Source organism: Sciurus carolinensis, chromosome 2, assembly GCF_902686445.1.
Source record: "Sciurus carolinensis chromosome 2, mSciCar1.2, whole genome shotgun sequence".
Classification (NCBI taxonomy): Eukaryota; Metazoa; Chordata; class Mammalia; order Rodentia; family Sciuridae; genus Sciurus; species Sciurus carolinensis.
In genome coordinates, this window is record NC_062214.1 from 172,718,686 (window position 1) to 172,741,911 (window position 23,226).

Below are 23,226 nucleotides of genomic sequence, written 5' to 3' on the forward strand. Positions count from 1 at the left end.
CTAAAGGCCAGGCCAGTCCCTCTGCTGGCCTGGGCGGGGGCATGGTGGTCCAGATCTGAGAGGATGTTGGGGATTTGCTGCTGAGGCTAGAGCCTGAGGCAGGCACAGACAGCTCCTGGCCACACAGCTCCTGGGATGGAAGATATGGGAGGCCCAAGAATGGATAGCCAGGGAAGGAGGCCTGTTGGCTCCCTACACCCTACATCCACCCTTGGTAGTTCCAGGCAGATCTGTGGAACCTCCCATCCCTTCCAAGTGACCTCCAAGTCTCTTGAACCTCTGAGGGATTTTTCTCCAGGTGTGGATCCTTATCTTATCTTGCACATGCAGGTCATCGGCCTACATCCAGGAGGCAGGCAGGGCCTCTAGTCAACCCTCCTCCTGAAGCCCAAACTGGGGTTGGCTTCTCCAGAGGCTGCTGGGGATCAGGAGCAGCAGAGACAGTCTTGGAGGTCAGTACTGGAGGAGCTGGGATGCAGGCATGGTGGCCGTAGGCGAGAATAGCAAGAGGCCCAGAGGGCACCAGGTGTTACAGAAAAGTTTATTACCAGGATAAATAAATACAATAAGGGGACATTAAAACTGCCAGTGATGCAGGGATTGGTGGGTTGGGCAATGCATAAGGTGGGAGAGGATGTGGGACAAGGATTGGTCAGTGGTGAAGCCATAGACCCATCTGGGCTCTGGATGGGGCATAGGAATAACCACATCCCCACATTTTGCATAAATCATCCTGTAACTGGAGCCCCCAGGGGCCTGCCTGTGCAGCCTACTGCCTCCCTGCCTGCCTGATGGCTGGGGTGGGAGGCTGGTGACAAGAGCAGCCCTGACATATCTGTGACAGTGGCCCCAGCCTGACCAGGGGCCCACCACTGAACCCCCAGGATTCAGAGATGACAAAACATTACTGGTCTTTGAGAGAGAGAGAGAGGCTCAACCTTGCTCCTCATGTTGGAAGAGTGCTCAGAGATGGCTGCCATTTGGCTCCAGCCTGAATGTTTCAGGCAGAATCTAAACAGCTTGGAAACCCCGTGGGAGGCTCTTGCCATACCCCTGCCCACCAATATGAGGAGTTATGTGGAAACAATTTCCTTAGGAGGATTCTACCCGTCTTTCTGGGCCTGACTCAGAGGACCCCTCCTCTGGAAAGATGCTCCTTAGCTCTGCTGGCTCCTCAGCAGTCCCCTCTCCCGGTCCCTCCCCTCCGCTACACTCACCGCCCCCTTTCTTCCACATCTTTACAACAGGTTGGATCTAGGTCCCTGTGCCCTGTGGCTAGGGGCTGAGGGCATGCTCTCTCAGCCTTCCTGGGAGGGCACCAGTTTAGGCCCAGGTATGATAGTGGAGAGGGAACTGGGGCAGAAGGGGAGATCCCCGTGGCCCAGTAGTGTTTCAGGGCCCTCTAGCCTCTGCCTTTTGTTCTTGCACAGAAGTGCGCTAGGGCCCTGCCCTTGGTTCAGAGTTGACATGCTGAGACTCCCTTCTCTATCCAGGATCTATAGTGTCTTACTTGCTCACAGGGGAGATAAACAGCTCCCAAGAATCAGAAAGAACAGGGTACACCTGTGTCTCCATGTTTTTCCTTCCTGATTGACTGGGTTGGGGCATCACGGGACCAGAGAGTAGACTTGGGAGAAGCTGCTCAGGCTGTCCCCAGGTGAAGACCCCGATGGGCTAAAAGGACTAGGTCAGGACCCCTGTCCCCTGGCAACCCCTTTCCTTCCCTGGAACTTCCTGCTTTCTCTCTGTGGGGAAGCTGGGGAGTAGCCTGTGGGCTGCCTGCAGGGCAGCAGACCCTGTAGAGAACAGGCAGAATGGGCTGGGCTCAGCCTTGTTAGGTAGGAGGACATCCCTGATTCTTCTGCTTCCTGTCAGTGGCCCTGGCCTGCCCTGGGACTGGGAGCAGTGGGTGGGAAGAAGTGAAGGTTGAGCTCTGCACGCCACATTCACAGTTCAGGGGACCAGGACTCTCCGTAGTCTGCAGCCTCGAGCCCCGCTGCTTCCTCAGGTAGGCCAGGGGAATCAGGATGCAGGTCTACTGGCCACTAACCATGGCCATTCTGGGACATGTAAGCTGCCAGAGCCACCACCACAGCCACATAGAGACCAGCCCCCACTGCAATGGAGAGCGTGGCCAGGAATAGGGCCCGGCGGGAGGTGGTGCTGGCCAGGCGGAAGTCCCCTTTGGAGATGGCCTTGGTGGTCTAGGGAGAGAGACGTGCTGATGTAAGGGAGCAGCAAAATCGCCCAGCCCACCAGGCCCTTGACCCCCTCCTGCAGATGGGGGGTGTCTAGCCCTCTAGTGGGGAGGTGGCTAGAGAAGCCATCCTGGGCCCCAGGTGTACTTACCCCTTGGGAGAAATAGAAGGCAGCAATGCCCAGTGGCCAGAAGCAGCAGAGCATGGAGAAGAGAGTGAGACCCAGGTGGTCCCTGGGAGGCAGCGTGAGGAAGTTGTCTTCACTTTCACTCTCCGTGGAGGTCGCCTCACTCTGTGGAACAGTGGGGTCACCCCAGCCCTGTCAGACTGGCAAGGGTTCAAAAGAAATAAAAAAGGTACTATCCAGGGCAGTGATGTGGAGTGACTGGGAGAGTAGGTTGGTCTCACCACTCTACCAAAAGTCTTGACAATGACCTGAATCTACTCTTAGGAATTTATCACCGGGAAAGAATGCAAGTCTCTCTATCCAGGGATGTTCATCGTAGGATAGCAATGGTGTGCAAGGTGAGAAACACTCAATGCCCAGTGACCAGGAGATCGAGTTAATAAGTGATGGAAGAAGTCATGACGGAGAGCACACAACTTCAAACATCACCTTGTGGAAAATATTAAATTATATGGAGCAATATTGAAAAATCAGGTTATGAAACTATGTATAGAAAGATCTCTATGGAGAAGAGGAGAAGGGATAAAACCATGTGAATAAAAAGAGACTTAGACAATCATCCACCAAAATAATGTTATCTTTGAGTGATAAACAGTTGCTATTTATCATTTGGCTTAATAAATAGGTGACACAAGCTAAACACTCTCTCTCTCTCTCTCTACTACAGATGAAATCCAGGGCTAACCTTCTACTGAACTACATTCCCAGCTCTTTTTATTTTTTATTTGACACATGGTCTTGATAAGTTGCTGAGGTTGGCCTTAAACTTGCCATCCTCCTACCTCGGCCTCCTGAGTGGCTGGGCTTACAGGTATGCACCACAGTGCCCAGCTAAGCTAGTGTTTTTCAAAGTGTGAACTGCACTTGGGTCAGAAGAACCTTTCCTTTGGTGACCAATAGATTCCTGGGCCTAGTCCAAGCCTGTTAAATCTGCGTCTGGAGGGAGGGCTCCCGGGAATCTGCATTGTAAACACGTGTGCTCACCTCCTCCTCCTCCTGGCTGTCCTCCTGGCCCTGCAGCTCCTCTTGAACCCCATAGGACACAGTGTGGATGGTGACATCCTCTTCATCTTGGCCAGGTTCCGTGCACTGCTCTGTGGGCCCTGCCTGGGGCTCCTTGGCCTCTGTGAAGCTGGTCTCACAACTTCCTGCCCTGGGCTCCTTGACCTTGTCCCTCCCCAGGAGGCAGCTGGGCCGATACCAGGCCTCTACAGCCAGCTGCAGGGACCCTGGGTCCAGGAGTTGGTGTGTGTGAGCAGGGTCAGCACCCCCCAGGAGGTAGGAGTAGAGCTTCTCCTGGTAGGACCAGCTGGGCGGGGCCTCTGCGTAGGGATAGGAGCTGCAGAGGTGGGCAGGGCTCCCAGGCAGCAGTGGGTTCTGTAGTTCACTCAGGCTCTCCATAGTTCTAGGGGCGGCTCCAGGGAGGGAAGACAGGGCCAGCCGCACAGCCCTCACAGAGCCTGTTGAGAGAGCAAGACAGACAGGCACTGAGGCAGAGGCACCTCATGCAGGACCTGATGTGGTTCAGAATGCACACTCTGCAGTCTGACTTGGTGCTACTCTCTCTTGCCACTTGTCAGTTACAGAACTTTGAGCTGGTTACTCTCAGAGCCTCAGTTTCTTTGTCTGCGAAGTGGGGATAATAGCATACTCACCTCAGAGAATTGGTTCATCATCCACTAAACACGTATTTATTGAGCACCAACCAGATGTCAGGTTGTACCAGATGTTGGGGATACAGTGGTGAGAAAGGAGAGAAGCAGGGGAAAGGAAGGAGGCCCACTTCATCTCCATGGAGCTTACAGTCAGGTGCAGAAGACAGTTATAACATAACATGTCTGTTCTGATGAGAAGTACCGCTGGTGGGTGTGGGAACACACAAGGGACAGAACCAGCAGAGACGCAGGAAACTTTGGAGCTGAGACCTTCAGAGTGTAAGCTAAAGAGGTAAGTGGGATGGTGCTAGAATTTGTATCTGAAGTGTCCCCCAAAGGCCCAGGTGTTAAAGGCTTGGTCCTCAGTTTTGCTCTTTGGAAAGTGGTAGAAACCTTTAAGAAGTGGGGCCCAGTGGGAAGTTTTAGGTCACCGGGGGCATGCCCTTGAGGGGGATTGTGGGACACCAGTGTCTTCCTCTCTCTCCTTTCTGCTTCCTGGCCACCATAAGGTGAGCAGCTGGCTCTACCATGTGCTCCCTGCCATGAGGTGCTGCCTCGCCACAGGCACAAAGCAACAGGGCCAATAGATCACGGACGGAAGCCTCTGAAACCCTGAGCCAAATGATTCTTTCCTCATTTTAGACTGATTATTTCAGGCATTGTTAGAGGCCCTGTGGTGGACAAAGGATGGTAGGGATGAGAGCCCGGGAGAGGCTGGTACAGAGGGAGGCACAAGATGGGGTTTGGGGCTCAGATTATGCAGGCCTAAGGTGCTGCTGGGATCTCAGCAGGGATGACATTTCTTTCCTGATGCATAGCTATGTGTGCAGAGTGGATTGGAGAGGGCTGGTCTGACTTGTTAGTATTAGGAGGCTTTTGTTACAGCTTCAGATAAGCTGAGGATCTCTGAGATTCGGTGGTGGTGGAATGGAGAAGAGCGATGGCCTTGGGAGATATTGAAAGGACTTGGTGGCAGGGGGGAGTTAGGGTTGAGGAAGGATTTTCTGGGGGGTCAAATGGGACCACACATAGCTTGGCACATGGTCCATGATCAGAGCTGCTAGGTCTTCCTAGAGGAGGGTGCTTCCTCCAAAGGATAGTCACAGTGGGGTTCAGTTTAGGCTATTCTCCCCTGTAAGGCAAATTGTGACTTTGGGAAGTTCCTGCAGGATTTAAGGCAGGGCCCCCTGATTACTGAGCTCTGGACCTGCACATCCAGCTGGAAGCGTAGACACCCTCCAGGGCTGCCTGCCCCACTTCCCAGGCTCATGGTAGGCACGAGGCTGCCTGAAGGAGGGAGTGCAGCCCTCAAGTGTGTCTGCCACAGAGCCGCGCACTCTGGGGTGCGGCAGGTTGATGCGAGGACTGGAAAGAGGGGAGGGGCAGGCCAGGAAGTCTCAGGAACCTCCCGCTCTTCTCTGGGTCCCTCATGAAGCTGGAGCGTGACTGGACAGTGAGCTGCCCTGGACTTCTATCTGAAGATTGGAATTTAGTCCTGGCCCTGATGCCTTGGGTGAATTTGCAAGTCCCCAAGATTCCTCATCTGTAAAGTTTGCATGATAATTTCTGCCCACCCCACCAGGTTGTCTGTGTGTGTGTGTGTGTGTGTGTGTGTGTGTGTGTGTGTGTGTGCGTGCACGCGCGCCAGGCGCAGGGGGTGAAATTGAATCCGGAGCTCTCTATGGTAAGCTATATCCTTAGACCTTTTAAATTTTTTTTTTTTTTTTGAATTTCGAGACAGGGTTTCACAACCTAGGCTGACCTTGAACTTGCCTTAACTTCCTAAAAACCATCCTGAGTAGGTGGGATTACAGGCATGAGCCACCACACTTGGCTATGAGGTTGTTTTGAGGATCCAAAGAAGTGGCCGAGGTGACAGTGTGCTGTAGGTAAGTGGCAGAGGCTGTTGTGCTTGTGTCTGGGCTTCACCCACCAGGGCCTCCTGGCAGGTACTCCACTAATGCTACAGAGGAAAGAGGAAGGTTCTGCTCCAGAGCTAATTTCATCTGGTTCCCCTCCCCAGTCCCAGTCCCTATCAAAAATGCACTGGCAAGCTGGGCTCCTGTGATCCCAGGAATTGGGGAGGCTGAGGCAGGAGGATGGCAAGTTCAAGGCCAGCCCCAGCAACTTAGCAAGGCCCTAAGCAACTTAGTGAGATCCTAATAAAATATAAATATAAAATAAAAAATAAAAAGGACTGGGATGTGGTTAAGAAAAAAAGAATGTATCAGTAAAAAGTTTGGCAAATGTGGCAAATGACCATTTCTACTTCTGCCCCAAGAGAAGTGTCTGAATTCAGTAAAACTGGTTCTTAAGAAATCTGAAGATGAAGAGTTGCCCCAGGAATAATGCCTAGGTAGTGGGGACAAAGAGGGGAGTGAGGGGAGGAGAGGGGCCAGAAGACTGGAGGAGGGCACCTAGGGCACGTTCATGGGGGCCAGGCTTCCCTGGCTGACTTGCCATGACGGAGGAGCGAAGCAAGAGGCTGCCCAGGGCCCTGAGCTCTGAACCTCCATGGGGGGCTGCCCAGGAGCTGGAGTTGCAAGAATGTCTGACAATCACAGAGGGGCACAGAGAAGGAGATGTGGCCCAAGGGCCTGACTCCTCACGTAGCGGGCACAGATGGTGCTGGAGAAGCTGAGCTGCCACCTGCCTGGGGGCCCTGTTGGTGCGTTAACCCCCTGGGAGTTCCACGAGTCCCACGTGACTGTAACCAGCTGTGGTGGAAGCCGCCCTGTGTGCAGCAATGGGGCGTTCAGGCTTGGGCAGGGGTGCAGGCTCAGGGCACTGCTGACTTCTTTTTTGGGTCTTTTTATGGTACCGGGGATTGAACCTGGCCCCTCAAGCATCCTAGGTAAGTGCTCTACTATTGTGCTACACCCCCAGCCCCTTGGGTCATTGCCGATAGGGTTCACAGATGGAGGGCCTCCCCTTTCCTCTTCAGGGGTCCAAAATTCAAGAAGCCCCTTGGACTCCAGTAGAGAGAGCCTACTTCTTGCAGCCTGGAGCAGGGGTGCTCACGGCAGAGGCCTCATAGTTTAGGCTTGCGCCTAGGTTCCTCTGGGCCGATTCCCAGCAAGCCAAAATCATCTAAGCCCTGCAGTGCCCTCCCTCCTCCAAGCATATGTGACTCACAGGGGTGGAGTTGACGGCCATGTGATCTTAGGGCTTATGGGTTTGGGTGTCAGGTATACAGGGATTCCATTCCTGTTCTACCTATTGGCCTTTTCTGGGGGGACTGGGAATTGAACCCAGGGGCATTTAACCCCTAAGTCACATCCCCAGCCCTTTTTATTTTAATTTTTTAGTGAGACAGAGTCTCACTAGGTTGCTTAGGGTCTTGCTAAGTTGCTGAGGCTTGCTTTGAACTTATGATCCTCCTGCCTCAGCCTCGAGAGCTGCTGGGATTGCAGGCAGGTGCCACTGTGCCTGACTGTCATTGGCCTTTTAACTGTTTCCTCAGTCTTCATGTCTGTTATGGTTTGGATGTGAGGTGTACCCCAAAACTCACATGTGAGACAATGCAAGAAGGCTTAAAGGGGAAATGATTGGGTTGTGAGAGTTTTAACCCAATCAGTGATTTAACCCCCTGATTTAATCCCCTCAGGGATTTAACTCCCTGATTTAATCCCCTCAGGGATTAACTGAGAGGTAACTGAAGTGGTAGGGTGTGACTGGAGGAGGTGGGAATTGGGGTGAGGCTATGGGGTATATATATTTTGTATCTAGAGAGTCTTCACACTCTCTCTGATTCCTGATCATGAAGTGAGCCACTTCCCTCTGCCGCCTCCCTCCACCATGAGGTTCTGCCTCACCTTGAGCCCTGAGGAATGGAGCCTGCTGTCTATGGATTGAGACCTCTGAAACTGTAAGCCCTCAAATAAATTTTCCTCCCCTATAATTGTTCTGTTCATATCTTTTAGTTACAGCAGTGAAAAACCTGACTAAAACAGCATCTCTCCATGAGAGATTGGAGGAAATGGTCACTGAGGTCAACTGTGGCACTAACATCCTTGATCCCATGACCTCAGAAGCCCCACAGAAGTGAATCCCCACCGGTGGCCTCCATTTAAGAGTCAGGAATAGGTGAGCACATTTGGAGCCCAGCAAGATCCAGGGTCGTCATGACTCCCACTGTCACCTTGGGCAGGTTGGGGAGGCAAGGGAAAGGTGAGGCCTCTGCTCTCAGGTGGGTGCAGAGCCGTGTGCTCACCTCCAGGTTTCCAGCTCCCCTGTGCTGCCTAAGGCCCAGTCCTTCCCTCTCCAGTGCCCATCTCCCCTACCCTCTGGGAGTCTCGGATCTGGTTCCTAGAGGCCTCTATAAACTTCTCCAGTTGATCTTAATGTTTGCCACTTGAGCCTATAGTCCCCAGGGTACCCCAGCCTGGTACACTGATGGGACCCTGAAGCACTTCATGCATGAAGATGCACGATCCTGCTGGGTATGGTGGCGCATGCCTATAATCCCAGTGGCTCAGGAGGCTGAGACAGGAGGATCATGAGTTCAAGGTCGACCTTAGCAACTTAGTGTGGCCCTAAGCAACTCAGCAAGACCCTGTCTCTAAATAAAATATATAAAAGGGTTGGGGATGTGGCTCAGTGCTTAAGTGCACCAGGGTTCAATCCCTGGTACAAAGAAAAAAAAAAAAGCCCTATCCAGTTTGCTTTCTTCCTTTTTTGAGGCAGGGTCTCCCTAAGTTGCTGAGACTGGCCTTGAACTTGTGGTCTGTCTCTGGAGGCCTGGGGCTACAGGAGTGCACCACTGCTCCCAGCGTGGATTCTGTTTTTACTCATGGAAAAATGGGAAGCAGCTTGAATGTCTAACAACTGGAAAGGAATTAAATAAATCACGCTATACAATGTCGTGGTGGAAGGCCTCCAAACAGGTTTACAAGGAGTAATGACAAGAGAAAATACTTGTTGCAGATTCAGTGAGAAGGAAGAAAAGAAAATGGTATGTGTGTGTGTGTAATCTCCACACCTCCCGAACGTCAACAGTGATTAGCGCCAGGGGCGGGAGCCCAGGTGCTTTCGTTTTCTTCTTTACGCTCTGTTTTTCCTATTTTCCACATTTAATTATTTATTTATTACAATGAGCAGGTACTGCTTTTAAACCAGAAGAAAATTAAATGCATTGATTTCTTCTGGACCAAATGATCTAAGATCAGTTTAAAACCTCCCAGGCTGGAGGTTCCTTCTGGGTTTGGTGGCCTGCCCCATCTCCCACACACTCAACTACACCTACACTCTCACAAAGCGACACCAGTTGGCGGCTGCAGCACCCTCTCAGCGCAGCCACAGGTCAGCTCATGGGCCTCCTGTAAACTACCAGGGTCATGTGGGAGTTCATGGCCAGATCCAGGGACCCAGCTCTGAGTCCTGGCCAGAAGGAACATGCAGTAGTTCTCTAGGAGCATCCTTCTCTGCTCTTGGCCTGGTTAGGCCTTTCATCCTGTCCCTTGGGTCTGCCTCTTCCTGTCCCCTGGAGTGGGAGATCAGTATTCAAGGCAGAGCTATTATTGCCACCTCTGCTGCGTGGTCTCATGTGGACTGTGGGTACCTCCTAGACTGTTGTAGCTGCTCGTGGACCTCCAGCTGAGTGTGCCTCCTATATGTGTGTTTGTTCTCTGCTCCAGAAGAAAGACGCTAGCGACCTGGGATTCTGAAGCTAAGAAGATTGCTCCAAATTCTGTAGCTGGGGCTGTAGATCTGGGTCCCTCCAGATGTTAAAGAGAGAGAAGGTGACTCTGTGAATCCACATCCCATGGGCTGTTTCCTCCCCACCTCCCCCTGTGGTACTGGGAGTGCTGTACACTGAGCTGCATCCCTAGCCCCTTTATTTTTATTTTTTATTTTGAAATAGTCTTGCTAAACTACTGAGGCTGGATTTGAACTGGTGATCCTCCTGCCTCAGCTTCCTGAATTGCTGGGATTACAGGAATGAGCCAGGTTGTTTCCTTCTGGGGTAAGAACTTAGCTGGGCTCTAAGGTCTAAGGTTTTTCACTTCCTGATTTGGGGTTGGAGGGCACAATACCACCTCCCAGATCAGAGGTGGGGAGCTGTCCAGGGACCTTCTGGAGCGCATCTGCCCTGGAGTCCAGCCATGCAATGTAACGTTGGTTTGCATGTCTAGACAACGTAGATATGAGAGTTGGGAGGGCTGATGATTGGCAACTGAGCTCAGTTCAGCCCTAGGATCCTATTGGGAGAACAATAACTTAAACTTATTGAGCTTTTTACCACGTGCCAGACACCACACTGCTCTAACTGCTCATTCGACTCTGTAATTCTAGTGGAACATAACAATAGGATGGGGGCTTCCTCTTCCAGCTGTGGCAGACTAACTGCCAACAACAGCTGGGAGAGCGGAGGATAAATATGAAGGCTTTGGAAGAATCACCAAGGGAGCAAGAACTCACAGGGCTAAAATGCCAAGATCCCAGAGGAAAGAGAGACCCAGAGAAGTGAGCCTGACATTGACACCAGGCTCCCCTTTGGGGCCTTTCCTTGATTTATAAGAGGATAGTTCATCAGGCAAACTGTTCTAGCCACATCAGGGGCTGGGTTAAAAATTGGAGTTCAGGGAGGAGCGCCCCAGTAAACACCCAGGGACCTCTCTAGAGCTATGCCTTAGAAGTAGGAGTAAACCAGAGACAAACCATCTCTCCCAAGGAGTGAAGCCAGGCTTGGAATCAGCTAACCCTAACTGCAAAGGGTGATCTGCACATAGCCTCGCTGTCGCTGGAAACCAGAGTGGTCTTTGGGACAGAGGTTCGCAAACTTCAGAATACACTGACATCTCCTGGGGAGATTTGTATGTGTGTGTGTTTCAAACTAGGGATCGAACTTTTGAACTCAGGGACATTTTACCACTGACCTACATCCCCAGCCCTTTTTATTTGATTTTTTAAAATTTAGAGACAGGGTCTTGCTGAATTGCTTAGGTTCTCACTGAATTGCTGATGCTGGCCTCAAACCTGCAATCCTCCCACCTCAGCCTCTTGAGCTACTGGGGTTGCTGGGATTACAGGTGTGCACCACTGTGCCCAGCTCCTGGAGAATTATTTAACTGGAATTGCTGGATTCCTCTCCCACTGTTAATGATTCTGGAAAAGGGCCTGAGAATTTGTATTTCTGACAAATTCTCAGGTGATATTGATGCTATTGGCCCAGAGAACACTTTAAAAACCACTGCTCTGCTGGGTGTGGCAGTATAAGCCTGTAATCCCCGAGACTTGGGAGGCTGAGGCAGGAGGATCACAAATTTGAGGCCAACTTAGTAAGACCCTGCCTCAAAACAAAAAATGAAAAGGACTGGGCATGTACAGAACCCCTGGGTTCAATCCCCAGTACAAAAAAAAGGAGGAAGAGAAAGAGAAGAAGGGAAAAAAGGGCACAGCTGTAATCATCATTGAAAGAAGAGTAGAAGAATGTCTAACCAAAAGCTAGTAGATGCAAATACAAAATGATAAAAATACTCAATTCAAAAGGAGGTAAGAAAAGATAGAAAAAGGAATATGAATAGGCAAGACAAACAGAAAACAAATAGTTATTAGACTTACACCCAACTATGTCAGTAATTACTTTGAATGTGAATGTAGTAAAATTGCCATTAAGAGAGTCGAAGACAGTCATATAGTGTTTTAGTGAATTTATATGGAATTCTAGGAAAGGGGAATACCGTAGAAAGCAGATCAGAGGTTGCAAAGGACCCAGAGGCAGCAAGGGGACATTGACTGAAAAGGGCCTGAGGACTTTTTGGAGTGTCGGAACAGTTCCATATCTTGATTACAGTGGTCATATGACTGCATGTGTTTCACAAGCCACACTGAATTGTACACTTAAAAGTAGTGAATTATCATGTGTGCATTGTACCTCAAAGCTTTAAAAATGTAAATTTAATTTTATATAAATTGATGCATTATATAAATATAAATTTAAAAATTAAAAAAAGACACAGACTGGATTTTAAAAACAACAACAAAATCCAACTGGAAGCTGCATAGAAACAAAGTACCTGAAACCTTATAAGACAAAAGGGTTGACAGAGGAGGGAATAATAACACTCCCTAATAACATAACGTAATAATAACATGATAACACCCTGTACTTACCAAGTCCTTACTGTTCCAGGCACTGTTCTAAATGCTATATATTATCTCATTAACCCTTACAGTAGCGCTAAGAAATACATGCCAGCATCACCTCTGTTTTGAAGATAAAGACTCTGAGGCACAAGAAAGTTGCAAGTGTGCCCAAAGGCACACGGCTTGTGAGTGGGGAGCTGGATATGAGCTCTGGGAGTCCGACCCAGGGTCATTTTGCCCCAGTGCCTCATAGGTGAGCTACCATTTACTGAGTGCTTGCTTTGTTCTGAACACCATGCCGAGTGCTTCAAATGCATTATCTTATTTTAACCATCCTCTTTCCCATGCGGGAAGGCAGCCTCAGAGAGGTTAATAGGTTTTCTGAGTTCATGCAGCTGGATCGGCAGAGTCCCATTTGTCCCAAGTCTGTCTGATCAGTGAACATGTTTAACCATTAACCGTAGAGCGGTGTGGGGGAACCTGTGGCCAGCCCAGACAGCATCGCGTTCTCCAGGATCAGAGCAGTGCTGAGGCCTTGAAGAGGCTGTCTTTTCTTTTCTTTTCTTTCTTTCTTTCTTTTTTTTGTGCACCATGTGGTGGGCTCTCACGTACTTGAGAGGAGAGGCCAATAGAACAGTGTGACGTATGGCCAGGCATTGGGTCATATCCTCAGGATGGGGCCAACCTTTCTCAGAACCCTAATCCTCCTCACTTGAGCCAGGTAGTCCAAATATCTCAAAACTTGACAACAAATGAAGCTAAATTATTATTACTTCCTTTTTTTTTTTTTTTTTTTTTTTTTTTTTTGGTACTAGGTACTGAACCCAGGGGTGCTTTACCACTGAACTACATCCCCAGTTCTATTTATTTATTTCCAGATAGGGTCTTGCTAAATCGCTAAGGCTGACCCTGAACTTGGTAAACCTCCTGCCTCAGCTTCCTAAATCAGTGGGTTTACAGGTGTGTACCACTGAGTCTGATTACCTCCCACCTTTTTTTCTAGATAAGAAAACTAAAGCTCAAAAAGGTTAAGGAACTAGGGCTGAGGTTGTAGCTCAGTGGTAGAGCGCTTGCCTGGGATGTGAGGCACTGGGTTGGATCCTCAGCACTGCATAAAAATAAAGGTATTGTGTCCATTTACAACTAAAAAAAAAAAACATCAAGGAACTTGCCCACGATTACAAAGCAACAGGGACCACATTGAACTCAGATTTAATGGAGTCCAAAGCCTGACTCATTTATTAAGTCTGCTGGGGGTACCTGTGTCATAATAAATGGTGTGGGGTGGGGGTGAAAGTGTTGAGGAGTTAGTTTTGAATGGGTTAAAATGAGCATCCTTGGTGAAGAGAATGTGAAATGGGAGCTTTAAGAAAAGATTAAGAGATTTGGGGTGATTCAGCAGCCCAGGGGTGGCTGCCTAGATAACCTTTGAAAGCCTGGATTCAAATAAATACGGAACCATTGTGGGGAAACTGAACTGTCATCTGCTGTCACTCAGTACAACAAGAGACACTGCCCTCAAACTGAAAGATAAAAAACCAGAACTTTCTACTGAGACAGAAGATTAAATACAACAGTTAAAACCCAAGAAAAAGGTGAAATCTTTAGGATTTCACCTTTAAGTGCTAGACGATCTTCTAGTCCAATATATATAAACTGTCATGCAAACCGTGAGGTGCTGGAGTGTGGTCGCTGTTTACAAAGGCTTAGAGCTGGATTTGCTTTCTGGCTCTAAGCAAGAGAGTCAGCGGGCCAGCGCGGAGTCGCTAGCTACAGCTTGCCGTATCTGACAGCCAAGGGCAGCAAGAACCTGGTATGGGGATGGGGGTAAGGTTGGCAGAGTCAGGGGAAACGGGTACTTGGCTTCGTTCACCTCCTCACCAAACCCAACACAACTGATTATCCTTTCTCTCTCCTCTGTCCCCAGAGCTCCCAAATTACTCACCTTACCTAATAGCACTTAAACATACTGTGGTCTTCCTCACTTAAGAAATGAAATTGTGGTGAGTGTAAAATCTTGGCTGCAAATATGTTGACACCCCTCCCATGGACAGGCCAGGGTCTATGCCCCTCTTTTCTAGTCTGGGAGAGCTTGTGATTCCTTCAGCCACAGAGCACAGCAAATCTGTTACTCTGTGACTTCTGAGGCTGGGTTATAAAAGGTCATGTATCTTTTACCTTGCTTTCTGGCACATTCTCAGAACCCGGAGCTGTCCTGTAGGTACTTGGCCTACTCTGAGGCCACCATGCCAGAGACCATGTGTGAGAAGAGGTTCTGCTCTATGGAACCCACTGAGCCCAGCCTCCAAGTCATTCCAGAGATGCCAGCCATTGAGTGAAGCCGTCCCAGGCTCTCCAAACCAGCCTCCAGGTGAGCTCTGTCAATGCCATCACACAACTGGCCCCTCCCTGTGTATCTGACCCCTTCAAAGTCATGAGGTATGATAAAATGTTTAAGCTGCTAGGTTTTGGGGGTAGTTTAGGCAGTGACAGACAACCGAAATGTCCATCCTCAGTACCCTGGCCCCCTGTAGCTCCTGTCCCTCTCTCCTTCACTTCGTGGCCGTGTTTCTCAGAAGCTCCACTCACTGCAGCATGCTTTAGCTCTCAGTTCAAAGGCCACTTCCTCAGGGAGGCTGTTCCTACATTCTCAGTTTAGATTTTGATTCCCTGGATATCTGCTTTCCATGCTCTTCCTCTCAAAAGTGCTTATCACAGGCTCTATTTATATATGTGTGATTCGTTGATTGGTGTCTTTCTCTCTCACCAGATTGTGAGATTCAGAGAGGTGGGGACTGTGTGTGTCTTGCTCATCCCTTGCCTGGTATATAGTAGGCACTCAATAAACAGCTGATTTCCTGAACAAAGGGGTGATTAGTGAGTGAGTGAATTAGGGATACTGGGGCTCCTGGGTAAGAAAGTACTTTCCAGCCAGGTGTGGTGACACATGCCTGTAATTGCAGCAACTTGGGAGGCTGAGGCAGGAGGATTGCAAATTCAAGGCCAGTCTCAGCAACTTAGCAAGGCCCTAAGCAACTCAGTGAGACCCTATCTCTAAATAAAATGCAAACAATGGGCTGGGGATATGGCTCAGTGTTTAAGCCTCTCTGGGTTCAATCCCTGGTATCAAAAAAATGAAAACAAAAAACCACCACCACCACCACCAACAACAAAAACTTTCCAGAATCTGAGATGCATGGAGCACACCTACTGGGGGCATATTTAGTATTGCAGCGCAAACACTTCTTGGGCAGTTATTTCAGGCCAATTCTTGGGAAAATAGGCAAGAAGTTAGCAGGGGTGGGAAATACTAGCAACCACAAAGTTTCCATAGAATGAGGAAGTTGTGCTGGCAGCACAGAGTGCAAGGGACCCCTGTCCCGGGATGGTAGTGGATGGTGAGAACTAGGAAGGACTTCTCAGAGCAGGTGACATCTGAAATGAGTCTTGAAAGTCCAGTGGTGAGATAATGGGAAGGGGGCTCTTAAAGCAGAGGAAACATCACCAACAAAGGCACAGAGAGGTGGTAAGGGAGGGGGTCAGGTTTGGTATGGATAGATAGAGGCAGGCAAGGTGGAAAGGTTTCCCATGCCATGCAGAGAGGTTGTGCCCTGTGATCAGTGGAGAGCCAATGATGAGTGTAGCAGGAAGGTGACACAGTCCTGCTCCTGCCTGTGTTTCAGACAGAGCACTCTGGTTGGTGGCAGTAGATAGGTGAATGAGAATAGAGGCTAGAAGTCCTGTTAGGAGACTATTGTAGGTGGCACACACCTGTAATCCCAGAGACTTGGGAGGCTAAGGCAGGAGGATCACAAATTTGAGGCTAGCCTGGGCAACCCTATCTCAAAAACAAAATAAAAATAAAAAAGTAAAAGTAAAAGTGGTAGAGCCCCTTGGGTTCAATCCCTTGTACCACAGAACACAAAAATAAAAAATAAAAAACAGAGAGAGACTATTATGGTTTTGCTAAGATATGGAACCAACCTAGTTTCCCATCACTACATGAATGGATAGGGAAAATATGGTCTATATACAAAATGGAATCTTTTCAGTCATAAAAAACGAATGAAATCCTGTCATTTGCAGCAAAATGGACAAGAATGGAAGACATTCTGTTAAGTGAAATAAACCAAACACAGAAAGACAAATTCCTCATCTTCTGTCTCATACGTGGAAGCTAAAAAAAAAAAAAAAAAAAAAAAAAAAAAAAAAAAAAAAAAAACGACCTGAACATAGAATAGTGATTATTAGAGTCAGGAAGGGTAGCAGGAAAAGGGTGCATAAAAGGAGGTTGGACAGTGGGCAACAGGACAGGTAGGAAGAAGGAATGTATTCTTGTGTTCCACAGCTCAGCGGGGTGACTAGAGTCCATGATAACCTATTACACATTTTATGACGATCTAGAAGAGAAGAGCTCAAATGCTCCAAAAATTAAATGATAAGCAGAGGGAAGTGCTAATTACCCTGATTTGACCTGTGCACACTACGTGTGTGTGTTAAAATAGGGCACTGAGCCCCATGAATATGTACGACTGAGAGAGAGAGAGAGAGAGAGAGAATGAATCGGGGTGAAGGACCCAAATGCAGAAGGAATGGAGGAGTCATATCTGAGAAGTGGATAGGAGGTTAGATGGACAGGAGTTTTTGGTTAACTAGAAATGACCGAGGAGTCAAGAAAGATCCCCAGGTTCCTGACTTTGTCAACCAAACAGAAGGTTATGTAACCAACTAGGACAGAAAGAACCAAGGGGAGGCTGCTGGTGCAGGAGGGCGGCCTGAGCACAAAGACCACCTCTTTTCTTTCTTGAGTTTCTATTGAAATGATGGGATATGTATTTTTAAAAGAATGAAACCAGAAAAAAACTAGAGAAAAAAAAGTGATATCAGTGGGCCAGAAATATTGAAAAATTCCTAACAGATGAACAGCAGAGGAGAACTGAGTGTGGTAATCCCAGCAACTTGGGAGTCTGAGGCAGGAGGATCAAAAATTTGAGGCCAACCTGGGCAACTTAGTAAGACAGGGTCTCGAAAAATAAAAAGGGACAAGAATGTAGCTCAGTGGTAGAGCACCCCTGGGTTCCATTTCCAGTCCTTTAAAAATAAAAATAAAATAAAATAAAAGAAGAAGAAGAAGCACAAATAAGATTTCTTGATGAAGAAATGAGTGTAGCTAAATCTACAGTTCCAAACGCAAGAGGACAATTCACATTCAAGGAACTGATCTGTTGAGAAAATAAACTTACCCAACCTCAAAGGAAATCCATACCAGCTGCCTACTCCAGTCAACACCTTCCCCCATTCAGAAGTATGAATAGACAGAAAAGAATAATGAAAAACAAATACATCAAAATAAAAGAGAAACATTTCATGAACAAATAGAACAATCAATCCAATGAAATCCCAAAATTCTTCAAGTGACAGAAAATAGTAAAAAATGAATGAATTTTGGAAATACATTTTTGAATTCATATCATCAGAGAGATGAGAACATTTCACCCATAAAATAAGAACAGGGTACTATGAAAAAGGAGTAATCCACAAGCAGAGAAGTTTTTAAAATTGGAAATAATTGTCTAAATTTTCAAAAATTCAGTGAAGAGATTGGACAATAGAATGGATACAGTTAAACAGTAATATTTTAGTACAAGAAAAAAAGTTAGTAAAATTTCCCAGACAGAACATATAAAACACATGACAGAAAGTTAAGAGACATGGCAGAGACTCCAAGGGGATCCAACATCCATCTCAGAGGATTTTCACAACAGAGAGGGGAGAAGAGTGGGCTGAGGATGTGGCTCCTTGGAGAATACTTGCCTAGTGTGCAAGGCCCTGGGTTCAATCCCCAGAACTACCAAAAAAGAATAGAGAAGAAAAATTAATAATTCAAGTATCACATTGCATACCATAAATATATATAATCATTATTTGTTCATTTAAAATCAAATTTAAAAATAATTAAAGAAGCAGAAGGTGTTTCTTGGGCTTAAGGAAAAAAAATAATATTTGAACTTAGACTGAGAAGACCCAACCTGTACCAAGCTGGAGAAATGAGCACACACATGAAGAAGCAGGGTGGGGAGAAGTGAATGAGTTTGCTTTGAAAGTGCCTTAAGATGTTATGGTAGAAATGGAATTAAAGCCCTGGGTAGTGATCAGGTCTGGAGAGAGCTTTGAGAATCATAGAAGTACCTTTGGTGAGAGAAAAGAAGAGCAGAGCAGAGAAGGGGACCGGAGGAGAGGGCTGAGGAAGGAACCCAAAAAAAGGAAAAAACAACTGGAATTCTTTTGTTTCTATGGGAGGTGTCTTAGTTGCTATCTTCTGGGGAGAATCAATCTATCCTCTTTTCTATCCCCTGCCACACTGGGCTCCTATGGGCCAAACTGGCCTCTCCCTCAAAGCATAATCACCAGCCTTGGGGATGGGTTTGTGGCTGACAAGGGTGAAAATTGCTGGGAGGATTGGAATGGTGGCTCTACTACTCAAATTAGTCCATTTTCAGGTGGAAATCAAATCTTTATTTCTGCTGAAACAACCTGTCTCTCCACTGAAGCAGCTCATTCCGAACCACTTAGAAGCAAACAGCGCATCTAATGATGGAAGATAACACACCTAATGGAGAGGTAGAGCATCAGGCCCTCGTTCCTGCTTCGTTTGCTTTGGGGGTGGCGGGGAGTGGGGGTGGTAGCTGCAGGGAAGAGGGAGAAGAGAGAGTAAAAGAGGAGGGAAGAGAAAAGAGGACTTGATACAAAGAACAGGAGAGACTCAGTCTTTATTGTCCCCCAGCTTGCAGCAGAGGGAACCTTGTCCCAGAGAGGATGCCAACTGAGCCTCTGAGAGAGGAAAGAGGATTAGAAAATGCAGAAAATTTTGATAACTGCAAAGTTTCTTCTCCCCCAAATGAAGGCTGTTCCTTCTGGGCCTTTCTCCCCGAAGTGTTATACTTTGGGCTAGACGTTCCTCTAACAGCCATAGATGAATTGAACTTGAAGGCGATTACTAATGTGCACATCTCCAGATATTCTCTGCCTCTTTTGCAAGTGTCATGCAGGGGAAGGGACTTGTATGTGTGTATTTCAATGTTCCAACCCCTCATACGTGAACACTTACACACACGTACACTCCATTTCTTTATTTTATTTATGTGGTACTGGGGATTATACCCAAGACCTCATGCATGCTAGGCAAGTGCTCCACTACTGAGCTACACCCCCACATCCACTCCCTTCCTTCCTTCTTCTTCTTTTCTTTTCTTTTCTTTCTTTTTTTTTTTTTTTTTTTTTTTTTTTTTTTTTCAGTACTGGGCAACTGCACACTCCATTTCTTAACTGCCATGTTGCATTTTCCCCCCTCTTCTTCAGTTCTTCTAACCCCTGCCCCAAATAACAAAGATCACCTAAAAACATGCCATGGTTGACTCCCTTCTTCCCTTTGAGACCTCGCAGAGGGGCCAGTCTGAAAGCCTTAGCAAGGAGGGGGAGACACAGGAAATAGCCAATGGGTAGTCTTTCTGATGTTATCCAGCCTGATGTTATCTGCCCGGGTGACCAGAGATGATCTGAACCCTGAAAGCTGTGGGGGTAGGGTGGATACCCAGCCAGCTGCAGATGGAGGGGTAGCACGTTGTGCTCAGACTGGTATCAGGCCAGCTCTCCCACAGACCAGTTCTGCAGAAAATAAAGCCCCTCTCTATGCTTGCTGTTGCTGCTACTGCCATCACTTTGTTATGAGGGTTAGTGACTGTCCATTAACTCCGGAGAGCTGATTCTTGCCAGTGCTGCACCAACAACTGGGAGCCAGAAAGCACTGATGTGGAGAAGGGGGGCTGCTTCCCCACCCTGACTGGGCACTCACAGAATAAGTCAGGGAGGTCACTGGCATGGCTTACTCAGCTCTACCCAAGTGCCAATTAGCTAAGGTTTTTCTGAGCACTGACTGGGCCTGCCATAGTTGAGGGAAATTATTGCCAGAGAATCTCATTTTGTTTTTATATATAAAAAAAGAAACCTCTTTCTGGGGATGGATCTTTCCTGACTGTCCCTTCCTTTGGTCTTCCCGGAGGGAGATACCAGCCAGCCAGGGTCCCTGGGAAGAGATAGCCAAAGGTCAGATCCCTGACCTGTGGCTACTCACAAGGGTTATTGGTGATGGTGGTGGCTCCTGGCCTCCTGGCTTGGAGGCAGGGGTCTTACCAACTTAGCCACTCTATAGACACTCATGACTTTCCCAGGGAAATAAGGAAGAGAAGGATCTTAAAAAAAAAAAAAGGATGTATTTCTGGTTCCTAATCCTCCCTTCTACTCCATTCATAAAATCCATTTTGTCACTGAAAGGCCATTAACTTTCTCTTCAAACCAGGTTAATGAAGGTGGTATACTGTATTCAAGGAGAACTGAGGGGTTTGTGGGTCCAGGAAAGCTGCAGAGAGCCCCACAAAACATCAAGGCCTGGATCTTAGAGCTCATCTATCTGCTCTAGCTCTCTTCTTTTACAGATGAGAAAACTGAAGTCCCCAGAAAGGAAGGGACCTGAGACAGTTAGTGGCAGATCTGGGACTGGAACACTGGGTTCCTGATTCCCAGTCAAATACTTTTGTTCTGATACATTTTCATTCCGTTATTTTCCACCCAATTACTGAGTCCTTACTATCTTCCAGGTGCTGTGGGGGAGGGGGTGTGGAGGGAAGCAAAGAGATGAAAACAACACAATTCCTGCCTTCAAGGAGCTGTTTCCCTAGATCTGTGATTCTTGGAAAAAATTTCAAAAAATAAAAACCCGTGAGTCAGACTCTCACCCTATATTATCTTCTATAGGTGATGATGGAGGAGCAGAAGGGGGAGGGAAGGAAACCTTTTAATCTCCTAAAGACTTATAAGTTGGACTTTACTGATTCTGGGATCAGTAAAGGGAGGACAAGGACAAAGGGATTGATTCATGGCTGGGCTGGGAGAAGAAGGTAGGGGTGATAATGATCAGGTCACTGTGAGTAGGCCTGGCTAGGGGATGGGAACAGTGACAGTGGCTCACACTGCTCTGGAGATGCACAGTGGAGAAGCTTATACCTCTGATAAGGTGCACTGTTTCATTGAGTCCTAAGGCAGTTCCCTCAGGTGAACAGAATCTCAGAGTTCTTATTCCCACCTTAGGGGTGAGGAAACAGGTTCAGAGAGCAAGGAAAGCTGGGAAATGCCTGGCCAGGGACTCCTACCACTGGGGTAGAGAAGTTGTGCTAGGGTAGAGGATGGGGATGAGGCAGTACAAAGTATGGTCAGCCGCAGCGGTAAGCCAAGTCTTGCTCTGTGTAGTTTTATTTTGATCGCTACATTCTGCTACTCATAGAACTCTGCTCTGAAGAACTGGAAGCACTTTGCAGGCCTGAATGAGCTCATTCAATACACTCTTGCCAGAAAGGGAGAGAACTCCAAATGGAGGCTCTGTCTAGGGTCATCGGCATTCAAGAACACAATAGGAAACAGAACCTAGGTTCTTTGTCCTCATGCACCAAGCAGTATGATGCAAAACGAGGCTCCTTTCATGAGAATGAAGAGGGTCACTGGAGAAGATTGAGGTATCTCCTGGCACCTCTTTTCTAGCTGGGTAAATGCGTTAATCATTCCTAAGGGGGTGGACTCTTTCCCTGACCCAAGGGCCATTTCCAGGGCAAAGAAATCTCAGAGCAGAGGGGATTGCAGCTACCCCAGTGACCCTGGTGACTAGCTTAGGTAGGAGAGAGGAGTTTAGTGAAGCCGGCTCAGATTTGGCCAACGTTGGCAGGACCATGGAGGGTACTGGGGTACCATGGATTCTGGGAGACTCCCATCAGTGATTCTGTAACCAGTGGGCAGGGTGTCCCAGAGCGGTCTGGATCAAGGCCCCGGGGGTGTTGGTTCAGGATGCCCAAGTGACTGTCATAGTCCTGGTCCCTCATACCCCTCCTAGTGTCCCCAGACTGCGGGGTTCAGAGGTTGGGAGGAACACGGCACAAGCACTGGAAGAGCGCAAGGTGAGGCCAGCAAGGAGTCAGAGCTCCATCCTTGAAAGGGCTCTCACTGCCCTCCCGGCTCACTCCAGGTTCTGCGCCCAGCTCTGCGCTCCCGCTGCGCCCCCAGACGGCCCCTTACCTGTCCCGCTGCGGACGGTCCCGCCTCCTCCGCGGGGCTCGAGGACCCGGCATCGGCCGGCGAGCGACGGCGCCCCCGCCTCGCGGCCGCGGTAGAGCTCCCAAAAGGGCTCCCCGGCTCCTGGCCCCGCGTCCCTGCCGCCGCCGCCGCCGCTTCAGCACCGCGGACAGCTCCCGCCCGCCTCCCGCCGCCGCCCGCCCCGCCCGGCGCGGTCCCGGGAGCCTCGCATCCTGGCCGGGCCCCGCCGCCGCCGCGCAGCCCTCAGCCCGGCCCGAGGCGGCTCCGCGCCGACTTGGGGGAGCAGCGAGGAGACTCCCCCCTCCCCGCCTCACGCCGCCGCCGCCGCCTCGGTGCTCCGCGCTGCCTTCCACGCTCCGGAATCAGCCCACCAGGCACTCCGGACCCAGCTCCCCGGAGGGGCGGGGCGGGGCGGGGCGGGAAGTCGCGGAGCCCAGAAGAGGCGGCGGAGCGAGGGGCGCGCAGCTGGAACCTGCTGCTCTGGTTCCTGGAGCCCAGCCCTCTTTCCCAGCCCTTCTCCCCTGCCCTTCTCCCCCGCACCTCCAGAAGCGATGCGCGGCCCTTGGGTTTCTAATAGCATCTAGGAGCTCCTAGGCTCCCAAGCCCCGAGATGTAATATTGATCTGCCCTAAAAAGAGAAATAAACAGAAAGCATTTATTGAGTGCTTACTATATGCCAGATACCATGCCAGATCATTTATTTATTGTTAGGGATCACACCCAGGGTCTCGTGCATGCTAGTATGCCAGGTTATCTTTTAACCAATATAATCTCATTCGATGTTCCTAATTCTACTAGCCACCCCTCCCAGTTTATAAATGAGGACATAGGGCTCACAGATTAAATCTCTCTTGAGAGTAAATCGTCTCTTAGGATGGCAGTACTCTGCTGGGAAGTGCATACTGTAAACCCATAGGCCTAAGTTTTGCTTGCAGTGTTCCACCTATGAACTGTGTGATTT

The 23,226-nt window shown here is 48.8% G+C and overlaps 1 protein-coding gene across 1 annotated transcript; it reads right to left on the reverse strand.

Moving 5' to 3' along the window:
- Window positions 1-551: 551 nt before the first annotated feature.
- Window positions 552-22,617, reverse strand: Syndig1l (synapse differentiation inducing 1 like). Its single transcript, XM_047541197.1, has 4 exons — window positions 22,248-22,617; window positions 3,370-3,845; window positions 2,350-2,490; window positions 552-2,204 (listed from the first exon to the last, which is right to left on the reverse strand). Exons 2-4 carry the CDS (start codon window positions 3,784-3,786, stop codon window positions 2,046-2,048), a joined length of 717 nt encoding a protein of 238 aa, XP_047397153.1. The 5' UTR covers window positions 3,787-3,845; window positions 22,248-22,617; the 3' UTR covers window positions 552-2,045.
- Between the last annotated feature and the right edge of the window lie 609 nt (window positions 22,618-23,226).

What these genes read in the sequence shown, in the direction of transcription:
- Syndig1l (XM_047541197.1), bottom strand. Translation starts at nt 3,786, where the DNA reads ATGGAGAGCCTGAGTGAACTACAGAACCCACTGCTGCCTGGGAGCCCT. An exon ending in ACAGCCAGGAGGAGGAGGAG is followed by an intron (nt 2,491 to 3,369) that starts GTGAGCACACGT and finishes ACTGTTCCACAG; the next exon opens with AGTGAGGCGACCTCCACGGA. An exon ending in CCTTCTATTTCTCCCAAGGG is followed by an intron (nt 2,205 to 2,349) that starts GTAAGTACACCT and finishes CTCTCTCCCTAG; the next exon opens with ACCACCAAGGCCATCTCCAA.